This window comes from Halichoerus grypus, chromosome X (assembly GCF_964656455.1).
Source record: "Halichoerus grypus chromosome X, mHalGry1.hap1.1, whole genome shotgun sequence".
Lineage (NCBI taxonomy): Eukaryota > Metazoa > Chordata > Mammalia > Carnivora > Phocidae > Halichoerus > Halichoerus grypus.
The window spans coordinates 65,706,706-65,725,340 of NC_135727.1; the positions used below are offsets into that span (position 1 = coordinate 65,706,706).

General features: G+C 39.6%; 2 protein-coding genes across 4 annotated transcripts in view; both read right to left on the reverse strand.

Moving 5' to 3' along the window:
- Positions 1 to 3,106, reverse strand: part of ATP7A (ATPase copper transporting alpha) — a 141,398-nt gene extending 138,292 nt beyond the window's left edge. For all 3 annotated transcript variants that reach the window (XR_013444675.1, XM_078064652.1, XM_078064650.1), the window contains exon 1: positions 2,899 to 3,106. The gene's annotated coding sequence lies outside the window, so the exon portion shown is untranslated. The remainder of the gene's footprint in view (positions 1 to 2,898) is intronic.
- Positions 3,107 to 8,738: 5,632 nt separating this feature from the next.
- On the reverse strand, positions 8,739 to 13,873 carry COX7B (cytochrome c oxidase subunit 7B). Its single transcript, XM_078065376.1, has 3 exons — positions 13,715 to 13,873; positions 10,324 to 10,448; positions 8,739 to 8,939 (listed from the first exon to the last, which is right to left on the reverse strand). Exons 1-3 carry the CDS (start codon positions 13,752 to 13,754, stop codon positions 8,862 to 8,864), a joined length of 243 nt encoding a protein of 80 aa, XP_077921502.1. The 5' UTR covers positions 13,755 to 13,873; the 3' UTR covers positions 8,739 to 8,861.
- Between the last annotated feature and the right edge of the window lie 4,762 nt (positions 13,874 to 18,635).

Consider the following 18,635-nt stretch of genomic DNA (forward strand, 5'->3'; position numbering starts at 1 on the left):
ATACTACTTCAGCAAGTAAGTAAGCAAGTTATATCACATTAAATTAACCTGAAGACTGAGATTTATAAGTAAAAACCATGATCGCTGGGATGGTAAATTGAACCAAAATAGGCCTGTTGCCTGTCTCTCCCGCCCACCGCCCCCCTCCATCCACAATTTGATTTATGTCCTAAGAAAGATCACCGTTTAAAAACAAAACTCTGTAAAACCTTTAACAAAGATGAGTAGAGGGAATTTTAAGACAAAACTCCCAAATATTCTCACCTGTTCCAGGGCCTGTATCACCTCAGACAAATCTCTCCTCACAATTTAATTTCCCAACTGGCAAATAAACATTATTTTCATTCATTGGGATGTGTCAAAAGTCTTGATTAAAGTTTGTCAAGTATTTTTAAATATATAGATAAAAGAAACTATAATGAGGAATGTGTTGCCTTAAAGCCCTCACAGAAGTAAAGACTGTAGTGTGTTAGTTGGGGTTATTTTTGCTCATCACTCCCTCCCATTTTCAAATAAATTCTACTACTTCTCCATGCATTTTTCAAAGAAAAACAACCTTCTGCATTAGAGATCAGAGATGTTAACCTATCCTTTGGAGGGATTAGTGTTTAATCTAACCCTACCTAGAGGCCAAGAATCAAGATCTTTCTAAGACTGGAAAAGAATAATTTCTATCAGGTTAAGAAGACTAGTAGAGAAATCAATTTGGAGGAGAAAAGGAAATGCAGAAATTCCTTGAGGAAATTCTGTAACAGCTTCTGGCTTCAGACAATGATGTTATTCATTCCCAGCAATTTAAAAATTGATTCCAAATTACATTTAAGTTATAACAATCAATCAGAATTCAAATATAGCAAGATTTAAAAGGAAAAAATAGGGGCGCCTGGGTGGCTCAGTCGTTAAGCGTCTGCCTTCGGCTCAGGTCATGATCCCAGGGTCCTGTGATGGAGCCCCACATCGGGCTCCCTGCTCAGCGGGAGGCCTGCTTCTCCCTCTCCCACTCCCCGGGCTTGTGTGTGTTCCCTCTCTCGCTCTCTCTCTGTCAAATAAATAAATAAAATCTTTAAAAAAATAAACAAAAGGAAAAAAGAGAGAGAGACAAATCAAGAAACAGACTCTTAATTATAGAGAACTGATCGTAACCAGAGGGGAGGAGGTGAGGGGATGGGGTAAATAGACAAGGGGGATTAAGGAGTGCACTTGTCTTGATGATGTATGGAAGTGTTGGATCACTATATTGTACACCTGAAACTAATATACTACTGTATGTTAACTAACTGGAATTAAAATAAAAGCTTAAATTAAAAAATATATAGAAAGCTTTATTTTTTCTCTTTTAAATTTGAGTTTACATCAGAATTAAATCTCATACATTAATACTGTTGTTGTCATTTCATGTATTTTTTCTATATATAAACTTTTTTGTTGGCTGGAGGGTAGCTGGATATGGTTGTAAGCTTACCAGTTTTATATTCTGTATTTTTTTTCCTTTAATAGTAATATCTTAGAGGCTGTGGCTGTGTTAGAAACAGGGATGTTGATGTACAGTGTGTTGTTGCTTGTCCTGCATCTTTCCAGGCCCCCAAGCCTTTGCTCATATTTTTTCCTCTACGTGGGCTGCCCTCCCCTACCTCCATTCCTGCAAAGTTAAATCCTATCCATTTTCAAGGCCCACCTCAAATGCTCCCTTCCCTGAACTCTCATAACACTTTCTCTAATACACAATGTTATTGAGATTGAAAGGGTGTGTATCTGTCTTTCCTACTACATTGTGAGACCCTCTAGTCAAAAAACACCCTCTCATATCATGAATGTAGACACAAGAAAGTTTTAAAAATAAAATCTCAGTTCAAAATATCCTTTAAAAAGGATGAGAAGGGCACCTGGGTGGCTCACTCGGTTAAGCGGTGGACTCTTGATTTCGGCTCAGAATCTCAGGGTCGCAAATGGAGCCCCACCTCCGGCTGGCTCTGCACCCAGCACGGAATCTGCTTGTCCCTCTCCCTTTACTCCTCTCCCTGCTTGCACGTTTGCTCAATCTCCCTCTCTCTCCAATAAATAAATTAAATCTTTTTAAAAATTAATAAATAAAAAGGATGAGATAAGCAGTCTATTCAATTAGTGGGGCTGCTAGAACCCACTGTCTTCATAAGTGAACTCAACTAACTTGATTGCAAACTCATTTGAGGCCAGGGACTCTGTCCTGTTTCTTGTGTATATCCCCTACCACCCCCACACCTCAATATCACCCTATTCAATGTCCTGCACACATTAAGACTCAATACAAAACCATATTACTGCAGATGAACAGACTATAAAACAAAAACCAGATGCTAAAAATACGAACTTGTGAAATGAAAGAGTTGTTGGTGCTTAGGAAAACCTCAAGGTCTACAGCAAAGTGTCAGAGATACAGATACCACAGGGATGGAGAAAAACTTTACTGGGACTGGGGCAAAATGAACAAAATGAAATGGAGACAAGAGTGTTCTCTCAGTTTAGCTTATGCTCCAAGAGAAAGCAAGAAGCAAAAAAAAAAAAAAAAAAAAATTTTTTTTTACATCATTTCATTAATGGTCATCAGTCCATATTACTTCCAATACCGGGCACGGACCTTCTTGTACCTTCAACTAATTAGATAACATAGGCCATTGGATGATCAGGACACTTTCCCAGAAGGGTACAAGAAAAGTGACACGGGTCAGGCTCAATCTCCCCTCCATTATCCCCTGCTGGGAAGGTAAAACACAAGTGTGGTAAATACCAGAGTTGTGAAGAAGTGAGAGTTTGGAGACTGCCCCTGATTAAAATGACCCCGCTACACTCGGTAGTAGAGACTGACAGTGCAGAACACCTCTCCGGTACAAGGGGACAACAGGAAGCCTATATAGGACTTACCTGGTTTTTCTTTCCTATGGTTAAACCTCACGAGCTACGCAGCCCGTGGCAGCGGCAAATCCACGCGCAGGTTCCAATCTCACACACACGGAGAAGACACAGGAGTGGTGGCGTGGGGGGGCGGGGGGGCGGCGGCGGCGTCGAGGACAGGGGCAGCGGCGGCGGCGGCGGCACTCCCACGGCTTCTCTTCCTCCACCCACCGCCGCCCGGGCCTGCGGCCTTTACCCGTCCTTTCCTCACTCCCCCCACTTCCGGGTGACGCCCAGGCCGGAAGCAGGGCCTGAGATGCAAAGAGAGGGACGCGTCACGTGAAGAGGGACGCGAGCCCCAGAGTTGAGCTTCTCCCGCCCCCTGCTGCCCCTGGGTTGACACGCACCCTCAGGTGGAAGTCTTTTGGGCGCATTAGAGAACCGTCCTTCCTCCCATCACCAAAAACAAAACAAAATCCCACCAAAACCTGTGTCATCTGTAGTTTCCTAACCTCGAACCATGAAGTACCATAGACCTCTTTGTAAATCATCTGCATAGTTCAGCCTTTCCCAGCATGAAATTAACGTGGTTCTGTTACTGTCTGGCCTAACTCCAGAGGCAAATGCCAGAACTATGAACTTGCACTCGTCCCTCCATTCAAAAATTATCTCAAAAAAATTTTTTATTCATGCTTTTGAATTCATAATCTTTATGTGTGTGTTGGAGTTGGGGCGGGCATCTCACCTCACACTACCTTAATATCGCCAATCTAAAGCTTTGAACTACTTGACCATTTATCCATTCACTTGTCCATCATCTTAAAAACCTAGAGGATTTCAAGGATGCAAAGAATATTAGAGTATCTACCACCATGAGTTTAGAAAGAAATGAGATGCATAAAATGTATACGATGCAATAAATGATACAGAAAGCATTTGAGAAGTGTATTTTTAATCCTGTTTCCCCATTTTCACATTTAAAAAAATAGAAAAATCCTAAGATTTTTATTTTTTTTTAAAGATTTTATTTATTTATTTGACAGAGACATAGCGAGAGAGGGAACACAAGCAGGGGGAGTGTGAGAGGGAGAAGCAGGCTTCCTGCGGAGCAGGGAGCCCGATGTGGGACTCAATCCCAAGATCCTGAGATCATGACCTGAGCTGAAGGCAGACGCCCGACGACTGAGCCACCCAGGTGCCCCAATCCTAAGATTTTTTAAAACAATGAATATTAACAGTAAGAGGAACAGGCTCCATCTCACTAAATTCAAAGTGAGGTGTGGTCTTTTCATATTTCCTTTCATTAAATATCTGTCATGAGATGTATGGGGAAATTAATTAATTATATTTTCAGCTGGAACCGTTTGAACCCAGTTCCCATAAGAAAAGTATCAAGTCAGGGCGCCTGGGTGGCTCAGTCGTTAAGCGTCTGCCTTTGGCTCAGGTCATGATTCCCAGGGTTCTGGGATCGAGCCCCACGTTGGACTCCTGTTCGGCGGGAAGCCTGCTTCTCCCTCTCCCACTCCCTCTGCTCGTGTTCCCTCTTTCGCTGTGTCTCTCTCTGTCAAATAAATAAAATCTTGAGAGAGACAGCGAGAGAGGGAACACAAGCAGGGGGAGTGGGAGAGGGTGAAGCAGGCTTCCCGCTGAGCAGGGAGCCCGATGCGGGGTTCAATCCTAGGACCCTGGGATCATGACCTGAGCCGAAGGCAGACGCTTAACGACTGAGCCACCGAGGTGCCCCAGGATCAAGTCTTTTTTATGCAGATTTTATTTGAGAGAGAGAGAGAACGCGCGTGCACGAGCAGGGGGAAGGGCAGAGGGAGAGGGAGGATAAGCCGACTCCTTGCTGAGCAGGGCTGGATCCCAGGACCCTGAAGTCGTGACCTGAGCCTAAGGCAGACGCCCCAGGCGCCCCTCAAGTCTAATAATGTTGCCAAACTCAAAATAGTACACAAAGTATAAGTATTAAATATTTGTAAAAGGCTTAGGGAAGTGGCACACACTAACCATATTTAAGTGTTAAGTAAACCAATTATATCCCACCTGTTGTCAAATTCCTATTAAGCCTTGACAGGCAACTTTTAAAATTGCCCACAGATCTAAATTTTAGGCCTATAATTATTTCAGAAAGAATTATTCCTTCCCCATCTATTCCCATCCACATAAGTATCTTCAAGACTACTAAACTTCCCAGCCATTAAGTTGTAACTGTCAATCAATGTGCACAACCTTAAGTCACAAATTCAACCCCAAATTTAAAATCTGAAAAATCACATCACATGGGCACACCTGGATGGCTCAGTCAGTTAAACATGTGCCTTCAGGGCGCCTGGGTGGCTCAGTTGGTTAAGCGACTGCCTTCGGCTCAGGTCATGATCCTGGAGTCCCGGGATCGAGTTCCGCATCGGGCTCCCTGCTCAGCAGGGAGTCTGCTTCTCCCTCTGACCCTCCTCCCTCTCATGCTCTCTGTCTCTCATTCTCTCTCTCTCTCAAATAAATAAATAAAATCTTTAAAAAAAAAAAGTGTCTTCAGCTCAGGTCATCTCAGGGTCCTGGGATCCAGCCCCACGTTGGGCTTCCCTACTCAACAGGGAGCGTGCCTCTCCCTATCCCTCTGCCCCTCTCCCTGCTTGTGCACACGCGCGTGCTAATAAATAAATAAAATCTTTTTAAAAAAAAATTTTTTTTTAAGATTTTATTTATTTATTTGACAGAGACACAGCGAGAGAGGGAACACAAGCAGGGGGAGAGTGAGAGGGAGAAGCAGGCTTCCCACAGAGCAGGGAGCCCGACATGGGGCTCGATCCCAGGACCCCGGGATCATGACCCGAGCTGAAGGCAGACGCTTAACGACTGAGCCACCCAGGCGCCCCTAAATAAAATCTTTTTAAAAATCACATGAAATTAAGATGGCTTTTAAGTGGGCTTCCAATTATTAGCAAGTTGACAGTGACTTGCTTTCATTATTTTAGTTTTTTACATCTTACATTTAACAATTTTCTTACAATATACAGTTAAGCGTTCAGAAATTCACTGAAAGTCAGAAACCATAAAGCTTTGTCAGCTTCAAATTTACCAATTTTTATGTAAAGATTATGAGCTGCAAGACTATTACATACATCCTTAGTCATTGAAACTTTCCCTCACTCTAAAACCTCACATCTCTAAGTGCATCATCCCTAAACCCCCTTATCAATGCACAAGCATACCAACAGTTATATATACTCTATTACCTAAGCTTTCAAATAGAAGGGAATGTCTTCATGTAATCAGGTTTTCTGGTGTTGAGCATAGTAGGTGCCCCCAAAATGCTTATAAAGTGGTATTAATATCTCCAATGAAGTTAATAGTCACAAGGGTGAGAACTCATTATCTGTGCCTCTACAATTACTATAGTACCTAGTTCTAAGTAAGTTTAATGAATTTATTTTTTTTAAATATTTGAGAGAGTGAGCACACAAGCGAGCCTGAGGAGGGGCAGAGGGGAGAGAATCCTCAAGCTGACTTCCCACTGAGCACAGAGAATGACCTGGGTCTTGGTTTCCACTTGGGTCATGATCTCACAACCCTGAGATCATGACCCAAGTGGAAACCAAGAGCCAGATGCCTAACCGACTGAGCCATCCAGGCGCCCCAATTTAATGAATTTAAAAGAACAGAAAACACATAGTAACATAACTTACATTTAAATGAAGAATGGGATTTATGACACTCACCCTAATTTAAAAAAAATACTTCATAGCCCTCCAACAAATAACATTTCAAGGATTGGCATGCTTCTGAAGTCACTTACCTAAATTCTTCAAATGTACGTATTTTTGATAGGAAGACTAATTTAACAACCTTCCCACTCTAGATATTAAAACACTCAATGATGTTTTGGGATAAATTGAGTGCCATTTGTGAAAGGATAAAACTTTGACTCAGTACATTAGGAAAGCTGCAAGGTCAGAACACTGTGATGAAACTAATTTAGACTTACACTACTGCTTCATTTCTGGTAGTGGCTGAGGTAGTTTTAGAATTACTCATCAGGACAAGGTAACTACAAAATTAAGCTTTAAAAGCCTGTTCAGGGCGCCTGGGTGGCTCAGACGGTTAAGCGTCTGCCTTCGGCTCAGGTCATGGTCCCAGGGTCCTGGGATCGAGTCCCGCATCGGGCTCCCTGCTCAGCGGGAAGCCTGCTTCTCCCTCTGCCTCTGCCTCTCTCTCTCTCTGACTCTCATGAATAAATAAAACATTTAAAAAAAAATTAAAAAAAATTTAAAAAAAAAAAAAAAGCCTGTTCAAAAATGCCTACTACCACCACCAGGTTTTATCACACAAAGCAATATATATGCTGGCAAATGGACAAATAGACATCTTTAAAGGTCATATTTTTTTGCCTATAATAGCTGACAATTATCACTTACCTGACGGAAGTGGTACAAATCATACTGAAAATTACCTGTAGTCGTTAGTAATGCCAATTCAAAAATAAAAAGGTAAATAATCTAATGGAACATTGAAACTTCCTTGAAGACAAGTGTTTATTTTGCTTAATCACATCTCAGGGTTACATGCATTTGTACACTTCACTCCTATTTTAACATGCTTTCTAAATATGATCAAAGTGTTCATTCAAATTTTATCAAATACGGGCACTATCATGTAGTTACTAATCTTGCAACAGACTTATTTTGCAGGGACATTCAATCTTACTTTTCCTACTCAATGAAATTACTTACTGGCTTTGATGCATTTAATGAGAAAACAAGACATACTGCCATGAGAGCATTCTTCTAGTATTTCATGTAGTAAGTAAAAATTTTTCAAATGTTTGGTTATGCATAAATCCTTATCTGCATCAGGTAAATTTGGAGAGTCCTAAAAGCCATTTACCTGAAAACTTATTGTATAGGTAAGTGAATTTTGGAATCTCTAATTTAGCTAATATAGATTACTCCACTGAAATTTCATTTTCTGCTTATTTGAGCACTAACAACAAATGAGGCTTTTTACACCTTTAACCAAGGAAGTACTGAAGTACATGGTGTAGATGTTTTCTTCAGTTAGCATCTTACATATAAAATCCAAAGTCATACTGAATTCAGGATAATACATGCATCAAAAAGTCGGTATAATTACAGAAAGTCAACAGCAGAGGTCACCACCAATAGCTGGATAAGTGAAAATAAACTATTTTTGACAGATCCTTTCCTTAATACATCCTAAATAAATATAATGAAAGACCTAAAGCTCTAAGATTAATATGCCAATGGAGCCAAGGAGCTAGCTAATCTTCAAACATCCTAAGAGTTCATTTGATAGGACCACTCTTCCCTTGGGTGTGGTGACACCCCAAGTTCTCTTGGCAGGAGTAAAAACGACTTAATACCAATTCCAAATATAAACATAAATTAGAGATGAAATGTAGTAGGCATAATCAATATCTGGACACTCAAAGATGACCTAGAATAACTCTGTGATCAGTTATTCATGAACTGTAACTTTAGCCTACTATAAAGTTGACTTCCAGGTGACAGCCCAATTTTACTTTCATACTACCTCAGAAAGGAAAATTATTTAAGGGGCACCTGGGTGGCTCAGTCGTTAAGCATCTGCCTTCGGCTCAGGTCTTGATCCCACTGGGATCAAGCCCTGCATCGGGCTCCCTGCTCCACAGGAAGCCTGCTTCTCCCTCTCCCACTCCCCCTGCTTGTGTTCCCTCTCTCGCTGTCTCTCTCTCTGTCAAATAAATAAATAAAATCTTTAAAAAAGAAAAATTTAAGAAATTGTAAAGCATCTCACTTAAATAGTAACACTAAGATTAAATAAATGAAAAGTGATCAAGCTTGGTTTCATTACAAAAGAAATAAACCGACAACGAAGGTTTCAAATGTACTTTATTTCTTCAACCATGCCATATTTTAATGGGTGCACAGTGCTTTTACTTGGCATCAATTATGAGTTGGTTTTGAAACAATTCAGTATTACACCAACTGGGATGATTACTGATCTCTCCATTCCTTTGGGGTGACTCTGCCAACAGGGGACAGGTTCCATTCTATTCCAATTTGTGTTGCTGTCTGTAAGAATTAAAATGCTATTAGTTATAAACGTTTAAACCAGAGTCCACTCTCCCTTGGAGACTATTTCAAGTGACAAAGGTGTTCTACTCTAAAGGTTAAAAACACACAGAAATCCAGCTGGGATATAGTGCCACCTCCATGTAGGCCAAAGCTAATTGCTGTCCTAATTCTCTAGACCAGTACTGTTCAACAGAACTTCCTGAGATGCAAGAAATGTCTAGATCTTCACTGTCTAACACAATAGCCACATATGGCTATTGAAGACTGAAATTTGGCTAGTATGACAGCAATTTTCATTAATTCAAATTTTTACTCCACATTTCTCTAGTACCTCCTCAAACACTGCTTCACTCAACCACAACTACCTAAATACTGCCAAAGAGCACTTTTATAATATCCTTTCATCAAGGAACACCACCTCCAAAAGTGCCCCTGATCACACATTTGTTCAACATCTAATTACTCTTCTAATTAAGTACACACACCTATTTTGACAGTATATCTAAGGAAGGTTAAAACAAGAATGAAAAGCCCCGCTAATAAATATTTTTGTTTATTAAGGCAAGGTTAATAGGTATCTTTTAAGAACAACTTACATATTTATCCTTTTAACCAATAAGTACATCAACTAGTAAGAAGATTGTTAAATGTAAGATGTAAAAAACTAAAATAATGAAAGCAAGTCACTGTACATCTCAACCATCAGAAATGTTGTACTCCGTTCTGGAGCAGAGTTTTAGAAGAGAAACTGATTAAGTGAAGGAAGGTGACCCAAGATGGTGAAAACCCTGGAAACCATGTAACAAAAAGTGATTTACAGAACTAAGGATGTTTAATCTGAAAGAGAAGATCCAGGAAACTAGTATCTAATTTTTCTAGTTTCTTTGGTTTCTAGTATCTAATGGTTGATACATGGAAATGGGATCAGAATTTCTTGTTGCAAGAAAATGATGGGTAGTGCACCTGGCTGGCTCAGTTGGTGGAGCGTGTAACTTCTGATTTCAGGGTTGGGAGTTCAAACCCCATGTTGGGTATACAGATTACTTAAAAAAGAAAAAGAGAAAAAGAAGGAAAGGGAAGGGGAAAGGGAAAGGGAAAGGGGAGGGAGGGAGGGAGGGAGGGAGGGAGGGAGGGAGGGAGGGAGGAAGGAAGGAAGGAAGGAAGGAAGGAAGGAAGGAAGGAAGGAAGAAAACGATAGTAGAATGTGAATGCTTAAAGCTATGGAAGAAATTCCTGCACTGGGTGGGTAATTACATCAGAAAATCTCTGAAGTCCCTCCTAACTAGAAATGTATACTACTTTGTGAAAACATTTTGAATACATAAAATAAATAGGAATGAAAGACATCTAATATAGAAAATTATCAGTCAATAGTACTTACATATGCCCATACAGCAATACAGAAAGTGGCTCCACTAGCTAGTACGGCATTACCATATTTGTCATGGAAATCAGGTGTCCTTTTCTGGTGGCTCTGCCTTGCCATTGTTTGTGGAATGCTTTGAACTAAAGAAAAAAAAGGAATACAGAAGCATATCTATCAATTATAAGGAAAAAAGAACATGTAATTGATATTGCTAATCAGGAAAGCAACGGATGTTAACTTTATAGTACTTTGCGGTTCAATACAATGTTAAAACATATTGTAGCGAAAAGCAAAGTAGTATACTTTAAATGCATCAAAAATAATATAATTTGACACATGTATAGATATGTGAGAAAACAAATATATCAAAATGTTAATTGTATCCATGCAGTGCAGTATGTGTGTTTATCATACAATTCTTCCAAATTTTCTCTGTCTTAAAAGTTTTCATAATAAAATCTTGGGGGATAAAACAGAACAGGTGATGCCAGTAACATTCACTACAAACCTCTGGAACTTGGCTCTTATTCATTAATTTGAATATCTAGGACTTAAATTTTCACTAGTTTACTCTGCAGTGCTCAGCAACTTACAACATAAAAGGGTAAACTCAAAATGAATTTCAAATTAAAGCATACCAAATGTTTATGACCTTAAAATTACAAAAAAAAAACCCTCCAAAAACTAGAGTAATGTTGATTTTTTTTTTTTTGAAAATTATTAATGAGGGCGCCTGGGTGGCTCGGTCGGTTAAGTGTCGCCTTCAGCTCAGGTCATGGTCCTAGGGTCCTGGGACTCAGTCCCAGGTCGGGCTCCCTGCTCAGCGGGGAGTCTGCTTCTCCCTCTGCCCCTCCTCTCTCTCTCTCTCACACTCTCTCTCTCAAATAAATAAAATCTTTTAAAAAATAATTACTAACGAATACAACACTATGCTAAAAGAAATACGGTACATGAAAATGTGTAAGACACTGACCCTGTCTTCAAGTAACCTCCAATCTAAAGGTGGATATGAGACATGTATACACAAATCGCTGCAATACAAAAAAAGTAGATTATTAGCTAAGTACTCTGAACAGCAGGTAGGATTTGGTTATGTAGATGTAGGAAAGGGAAATCTGAAAAAAAGCAGAGGAAAAAAAAGCCCCGTGTTCTAGGAAACAAATTATGTTTGAAGGACGAGGTGTACAGACAAGCAATAGGGATAAAACTAGAAAGGATAATGGAGGGCCACTTTTTTGGTAGAGGCAAAGGTTTTTGAGCAGAATAACATTAAAACTTTGCTTTACTATTACTTTAGTAGAATGAGTTTTCAAACTGCCTCTAGAGGCTCTTAGGAGAGCTTGGCAAAGAGCCAAGACTGCAAAATACATATTCCCAGATTTTTTTTTCCTTCCTAAGTAACAGATCCTTACTGTTTTATTTTTTTTTAAGATTTTATTTGAGAGAGAGAGAAGGCGTGGGGGGGGGGGGCAGAGGGAGAAGCAGACTACCCACTGAGCAAGGAACAGGGAACCAGACGCGGGGCTTGATCCCAGGACCCTGAGATTATGACCTGAGCCGAAAGCACATGCTTAACCCACTGAGCCACCCAGGCGCCCCAATCCTTATTGTTTTAGAGCCTCAAATGGTACTTATGTAATGGAAAGCATGTATCAAATTTTTAAGATTTATCTGAGAGAAAGAGTAGGGAGAGAAACAGACGATCCCAAGACCCTTGAGATCACAACAACCCTAGCTGAAACCACGGATTGGAAGCTTAACGGACTGAGCCACCCAGGCGCCCCTGTAATGGAAAGCATATTTAAAAAACAAACAAAAAAAAGAAACAGCAACGTTGCCCATTCACTGGCATTTAAGAATATAATGGCTTCTATGTGATACAATGGGTTATTTCCGGCTAGTTATTTGACCATTAATGATTTCTCTTCTTAATTGCCTTCCAGGTTTTCTTTTCACCTTTAGACACACTTGGGATGAGCAAATTTACAAACATTTCACAATATATTCTGCTCTAGAGCAGTTAAAAAGTGAGAGTGTGAATTCCACATTGAAAAAAAAATAAACAAAAAATTCCCTTTCCTAGGGTACAAGGCCCTACCTGCTCAAAGGGCAAATAAATTAAAATTACCAAACAATTCTGCAACATCTCATGACCTCAAAATTCAGGTAACCCAAGTGGATTTCTTTAGACTTCTCTTCTGTAACAAGAAATGGTTTAGTTACCACCTATTGGTCATCTCATATAATCCTCAACAATTGTTTGAGGTAGTAATTATTTGCTAACCCCCTGTTTTACAAAGCAGGAAAATGAGGTTCAGAGAAAAATCATTTGCCCAAAGTGAAAGAGATAACAGACGTGGCTTTTGGAATATTAAAAAACCAGTTGGGCAACTATTTTTTTGGTGATTCTCAAAGCTGCTTGAGTGTTTAGAACACAATCTAGTAATACCACTAATGACTCTGTAAACTGAAAATAAAAAGATGGCTAAAGAAGCTAAATGGTGGGGCACCTGGGTGGCTCAGTCATTAAGTGTCTGCCTTCGGCTCAGGTCATGATCCCAGGGTCCTGGGATCGAGCCCCACATCGGGCTCCCTGCTCAGCGGGAAGCCTGCTTCTCCCTCTCCCTCTGCCACTCCCCCTGCTTGTGCGCTCTCACTCTCTCTGTCAAATAAATAAACAAAATCTAAAAAAAAAAAAAAAAAAAAAAAAGAAGCTAAATGGTAATTGCTTAAGGTCACTTTCAATGTAAAACAACTGCTCACATTACTCAAGGTCACCTTCACTGCAAATCAAGTACGGAAATGAATTTTCTCTTTCCAATCTAGTGCATTCTCAATACATAAGGCTGGTCTCCAAATTCCCTTGTACCTGCCAAACTTTTAGATAAGAAAAAATTACAATTGTTTTCGAATAAGCTAATATTCATTTAAAAAAACCAACAAACAACATAAAAGCTGCAGGGCCACCACTTGGGTTGTCTCCTTGCAATGAAACCAGAGAAAGAGCTAGATTTCCAGTTTCCTTCCATTAGTTACAGGAATTGGAGAGGAAGTTCTTTGGGGGTAAATGTACTCAAAGCTAAAATTTACGAAATTAGAAGGAATGAGTAGTGTCCACCAAGAACCTCCTTCCCTGAAATCATAGGTAAGTGAATTTAAAAAGCAAAAACAAAAAACAAGGCTATGCTATGACTCTGGTAACAGAAAGTGAGCTGGGAACCAAAACAGAAACACTGGGTGATTAAGTAAATGCTAAGGACGGCTTCCCAATTACTTGGGGCGAGGCGGGAGACTGCGCATTCAGGATTAGAAATCGGGATGCAGGTGGAGGGAAAGGGCACGAGAGACCACTAGGACAAATAGATAAAAGGCAGTTGGAAATAATTTGCTCACAGTATTTGCTTACCTCGGAGACGACTTAGAGCGCTTCTGGCTATGGGAAACATTCTGAAGCTGAAGACAGAACGGTGCAACTGCAGCTGCTGCTTTGCTACGACTTCGTTCCAAGTCTCCTTGCAAAGAGCCCTGAAAAACAAAATGGCTTTCGGCTGGGCTCTTTAATGAGTTAATGAAATCTCGCGAGACCTGTAAAAAAACCACACCCCATAGATACTGTAATCCTCTCTACAGACAGGAAAGATAAAGGCTTTTTGGGAAATGTAGTTTCACGCTTTGTAAATGGGGTGTGCTGGTATTTAGTGAAGAATGAGAGAAACTCTCCCCGTCCCACCCGCGTCTTGGAGCCAGGTTTAGGGCTCTACAGGAGAGAGCCGATACGCTGATCTTAGATTGAATCATCAAAGGCACTAGCTTCAAGTTGGTGTTTCAGAGGCTAGCAGTTCTTTTTTTTTTTTTTTAAAGATTTTATTTATTTATTCATGAGAGACAGAGAGAGAGAGATGCAGAGGGAGAAGCAGGCTCCCAAGGAGCAGAGAGCCCGATGCGGGACTCGATCCCAGGACCCTGGGATCATGACCTGAGCCGAAGGCAGACGCTTAACCATCTGAGCCACCCAGGCGCCCAGAGGCTAGCAGTTCTTTTGAGTCCCCCGAACTTCCTTCACTTCTCTAATTTTTTGTCTCCTATTACTGTATACTAATTTGTTTAACTTTTAATTTTGAAATGATTTCAAATTTAGAGAAAAGTTGCAAGAATAGCAAAAAATTTCGTAATATGTGGGTAAATACGTGATAAGTGGAAGTGGAAGAACCGGTAATGGACCCTCTGACTCCACCAGTCTGTGCTCTGTAACATTTTTGAAGGGTATAGGCCACAACATACGATCACGGCCTGAAGAGTATAGGCCAGTTATTTTATAAAAGTTCCCACAAATTGTGTGTGCTTGATATTTTCTCATAATTAAATTCAGTTTATGCACTTCTGGCAGGAATACTACATAACAGATGTGTCTATTTAGGGTATCTTGTCAGGAAGCACACAATGTCCCATTATTGTCTCATTATTGCCAACTTTAATCCTTTGGTCCAAAGAGTGGCTTCCAAGTTCCTAAACTAAAGTTACTGTTTTTTCCCTTTGTAATAAAATAAGTAACGTGAAAAATACACCGACTTATGTGAATATCCTGTTCTTCATCAAAATTTCACCCACTAGTTTTTGTATCCATTGATGATTTTTGCCCAAATTAATCATTAGTATGAAAGTTTCATATGGTGATTTTCTAATTCTATCATTCCTTCTCTTTTTTTTTTTAAGATTTTATTTATTTATTTGACAGAGAGAGAGAGACAGCGAGAGAGGGAACACAAGCAGGGGCAGCGGGAGAGGGAGAAGCAGGCTTCCTGCCGAGCAGGGAGCCCAATGCGGGGCTCGATCCCAGGACGCTGGGATCATGACCTGAGCCGAAGGCAGACGCTTAACCGACTGAGCCACCCACGCGCCCCTAATTCTATCATTCCTTCTATATTTAATAGTGGGTGTTCTACTGTAGGGAGGAATTTTATCCCCTCTCCAATTTATTTGTTCATTATCAATATGGATTTGTGGATTCAGTAGTTATAATCCATTACTATCATGATTTATTTTAGTAATCAAGAGTCCCAGATGTGATCAGTAGGATTCCCTTCAAGGTGTCTTATATGCATTTTTTGACATAACTTCATTTTTTTTTTCTTTTTGAGCACGTGTTTTTTTTTTCTGACACAAGATGTTCAAGGTTCATCTTGTACTTTCCCTGTCCCAGCACTGGAACTAGCCATTCCTCTAAGAAGCTCTAATTTCTTTTAGAGATGGCATTTAGCAACATATATTCAGTACCAGGTGTGCTCATTGATATTGGAGTGTCATTGCTTCTAGTCCTTTCAGCAAATAGAGCTAGGAATATATGTTATGAATGATAAATTTATACTAACACCTCCAATTCCAGTCCAAACCCCAAAAGCTCTTTTCTACTTTCCCTCATTTCATATTTGTATCTCCCTTCTTCCATAGTGAGAATCCTGGCTCTCAATAATATCAGTGTTTATGCGTATTGTATTACACAAAATAAATTTTCAGGATTGCTATACTCATATTACTATGAAAAACAAACCTACTTAGTAGAATTTAAGATTTGCTTGTAGTTTTTTTTCTTTAGACTAATGGGATATAATCAAAGCGGTGTGTTCATAAATTGTTCAGATTAGTTTTTTTTCTTTAGTGTGGTTGTTTTTCATTTGAAATAGTGTCAAGCTCCCTTTTTCTGTTTGTATTCAATTTAAGTTTTACCACATTCTTACTGATATGATTTAAATTTTTTCTAATTTTATTTTTTAAATTTTTATCTATTTATTTTTTTAAGTAAGCTCTACACCCAATGTGGGGCTCAAACTCACAACCCTGAGATCAAAAGTTGCATGCTCTACAAACTAAGCCAGCCAGGTACTCCTCTAATTTATTTTAAAAATTGTACATAACATAGTATTTACCATTAATAATTATTAAGTGTACAATTTAGTAGCATTAAGTACATCTACATTTTTGTACAATCATCACCACTATTCATCTTATTCATCTTTAGAATTTTTTTATCTTGAAAAACCAAATGATTTGGTTTTATATTTGGATTATTTTAGAAATGTTTACATTATTACAAAAGTAAAAACTATAAAAACTTGTATACTTAGGGAAGTGTCATTCCCTACCATAACTGTTCCACTCCATTTCCTCCACCTCCTGTAGATAACCAATTTCGTTAGTTTCTGGTTTAACTTTTTCTGTGTTTCCTTTTGCAGGTCAACTGGCAGTCAAGTCCTCTTTATTACCTCCTCCAACATACGTAAAATGGGCAAATATGTGTATATTTTCCTATTTCCTCTTCTATTTTACACAGTAGCATAATATGTATATTCTTTTGTACTTCGTTTTTTTTCACTTAACAATCGATCTTGAAAACCCATATCATTTACACAACTCTTCCTCATTCTTTTTTTTTATAGCTGTGAAATACTCCATGGTATTTACAAATGTTGGAGGAGGTAATAAAGAGGACTCCACTGCCAGTTGACCTGCAAGCTGGACCCAGGCAATCATATACTCCTCACCCAAACCCCATTTTGGGAATGTACATTCTTCCTACTTTTCCCAAGTGGGAGCTATTCCAACCACATAGCCTTGAGAAAGTAAGTTATTGTTGAGACCACCTGGACAGCATACATGACTGAACCCAGTTAAGGCCTCTATATAAACTTTTGAGATTCTGGTGGGCAGGTGGGAATCTCTAGTCATTTTGCAGCTCCCCAGAACAAGCCTCATGAGTTCCCTTGTTTATTAAAAACACAACCTAAGTGTCCATAGATAGATAAATGGGTAAAGTGTGTTATACACAGTGGAATATCAGCCATAAAAAGAATGAAATCTTGCCACTTGTGACAACATGGATGGGCCTAGAGGGTATATACTAAGTAAAAGAAGTCAGATAGAGAAAGACAAATACCATACGATTTCACTTATATGTGGAATCTAAAAAAACAAAATAAATTAAACAAAAAACAGAAACAGGCTCATAAATACAAGCTGGTGGTTGCCAGAGGGAGGGAGGATGGGTGAAATAGGTGGAGTGGATTAAGAGGTACAACTTTCCAGTTGTAAAATAAATAAGTCATGGAGATAAGGACAGCATAGGGAATTTAGTCAATAATATTTTTATAATGTGGTATGGTGACAGATGGTGACTACACTCATGGTGGTGAGCAGTGCATAATGTATAGAATTGTAAAATCACTAGGTCGTACACTTGAACTATACTTTAAGAAGAAAAATAAAAATTTTAGCGGCTCCTGGGTGGTTTAGTCGGTTAAGCATCTGACATTGGCTCAGGTCATGATCTCGGGGTCCCGGGATTCAGCCCCAGGTCAGACTCCGCACTCAGTGGGGAAACTGCTTCTCCCTCTCCCTCTCCCTCTGCCCCTACCCCGCTCATGCTCATGCATGCGCTCTCTCACTCTCTCAAATAAATAAATAAAATCTTGGGGCACCTGGGTGGCTCAGTCGTTAAGCATCTGCCTTCGGCTCAGGTCATGATCCCAGGGTCCTGGGATGGAGCCCCGCATCGGGCTCCCTGCTCCGCGGGAAGCCTGCTTCTCCCTCTCCCACTCCCCCTGCTTGTGTTTCCTCTCTCGCTGTGTCTCTCTCTGTCAAATAAATAAAATCTTTAAAAAATAAATAAATAAATAAATAAATAAATAAAATCTTTAAAAATAAAAAATAAATAAAAATTTAGAGAAAACTATCAACTTAGAGTGGTCTGCCTCAGTCTCTCCTCGGTCTCTCCTTGCCCTGCATATACAGTGTCCAGTTTGTAAACCAACAATGTACCATAGTATATTCAATCAGTCTCCTGTATTTGAACATTTGGGTATTTTTGAGAATATTTAAATTATAAATAGTGCTAAAATGAATAATTTTGTGCACATATATTCTTATTTTTTGGATTAGATTCCTAGAAGTGGGATTGCTAGATCAGAGGATAAATGCGTATGTAGTTTTGCTGGATATTTTCAGCTTAACCTCCATAGATATGCCATTTTGCATTTCCACCAGCATTGTATAAGGGTGCATGTTTCCCCACAGCCTTGATGATGGCATGTATTGAATTTTTGCCAACATGATAGGTGAGATTTCTGTGTTCTTTAAAAATTTACCTTAATTTTTATTCATTCAATTTACATGCAGTAAAATTCATTCTTTTTTTGGTGTACCAGTCTGTGAGTTTTGACAAGTGCCTAGTATAACCACCCCAACAATAAAGGACATAACAGTTACATCACCACAAAAATTTCCTTTGTGTGGCTCCTCTCTCCCCACATCCAGCCCCAGATAGCCACTGATCT

What these genes read in the sequence shown, in the direction of transcription:
- COX7B (XM_078065376.1), bottom strand. Translation starts at nt 13,754, where the DNA reads ATGTTTCCCATAGCCAGAAGCGCTCTAAGTCGTCTCCGAG. An exon ending in CGCTCTAAGTCGTCTCCGAG is followed by an intron (nt 10,449 to 13,714) that starts GTAAGCAAATAC and finishes TTTTTTCTTTAG; the next exon opens with TTCAAAGCATTCCACAAACA. An exon ending in GTATTGCTGTATGGGCATAT is followed by an intron (nt 8,940 to 10,323) that starts GTAAGTACTATT and finishes TAATTCTTACAG; the next exon opens with ACAGCAACACAAATTGGAAT.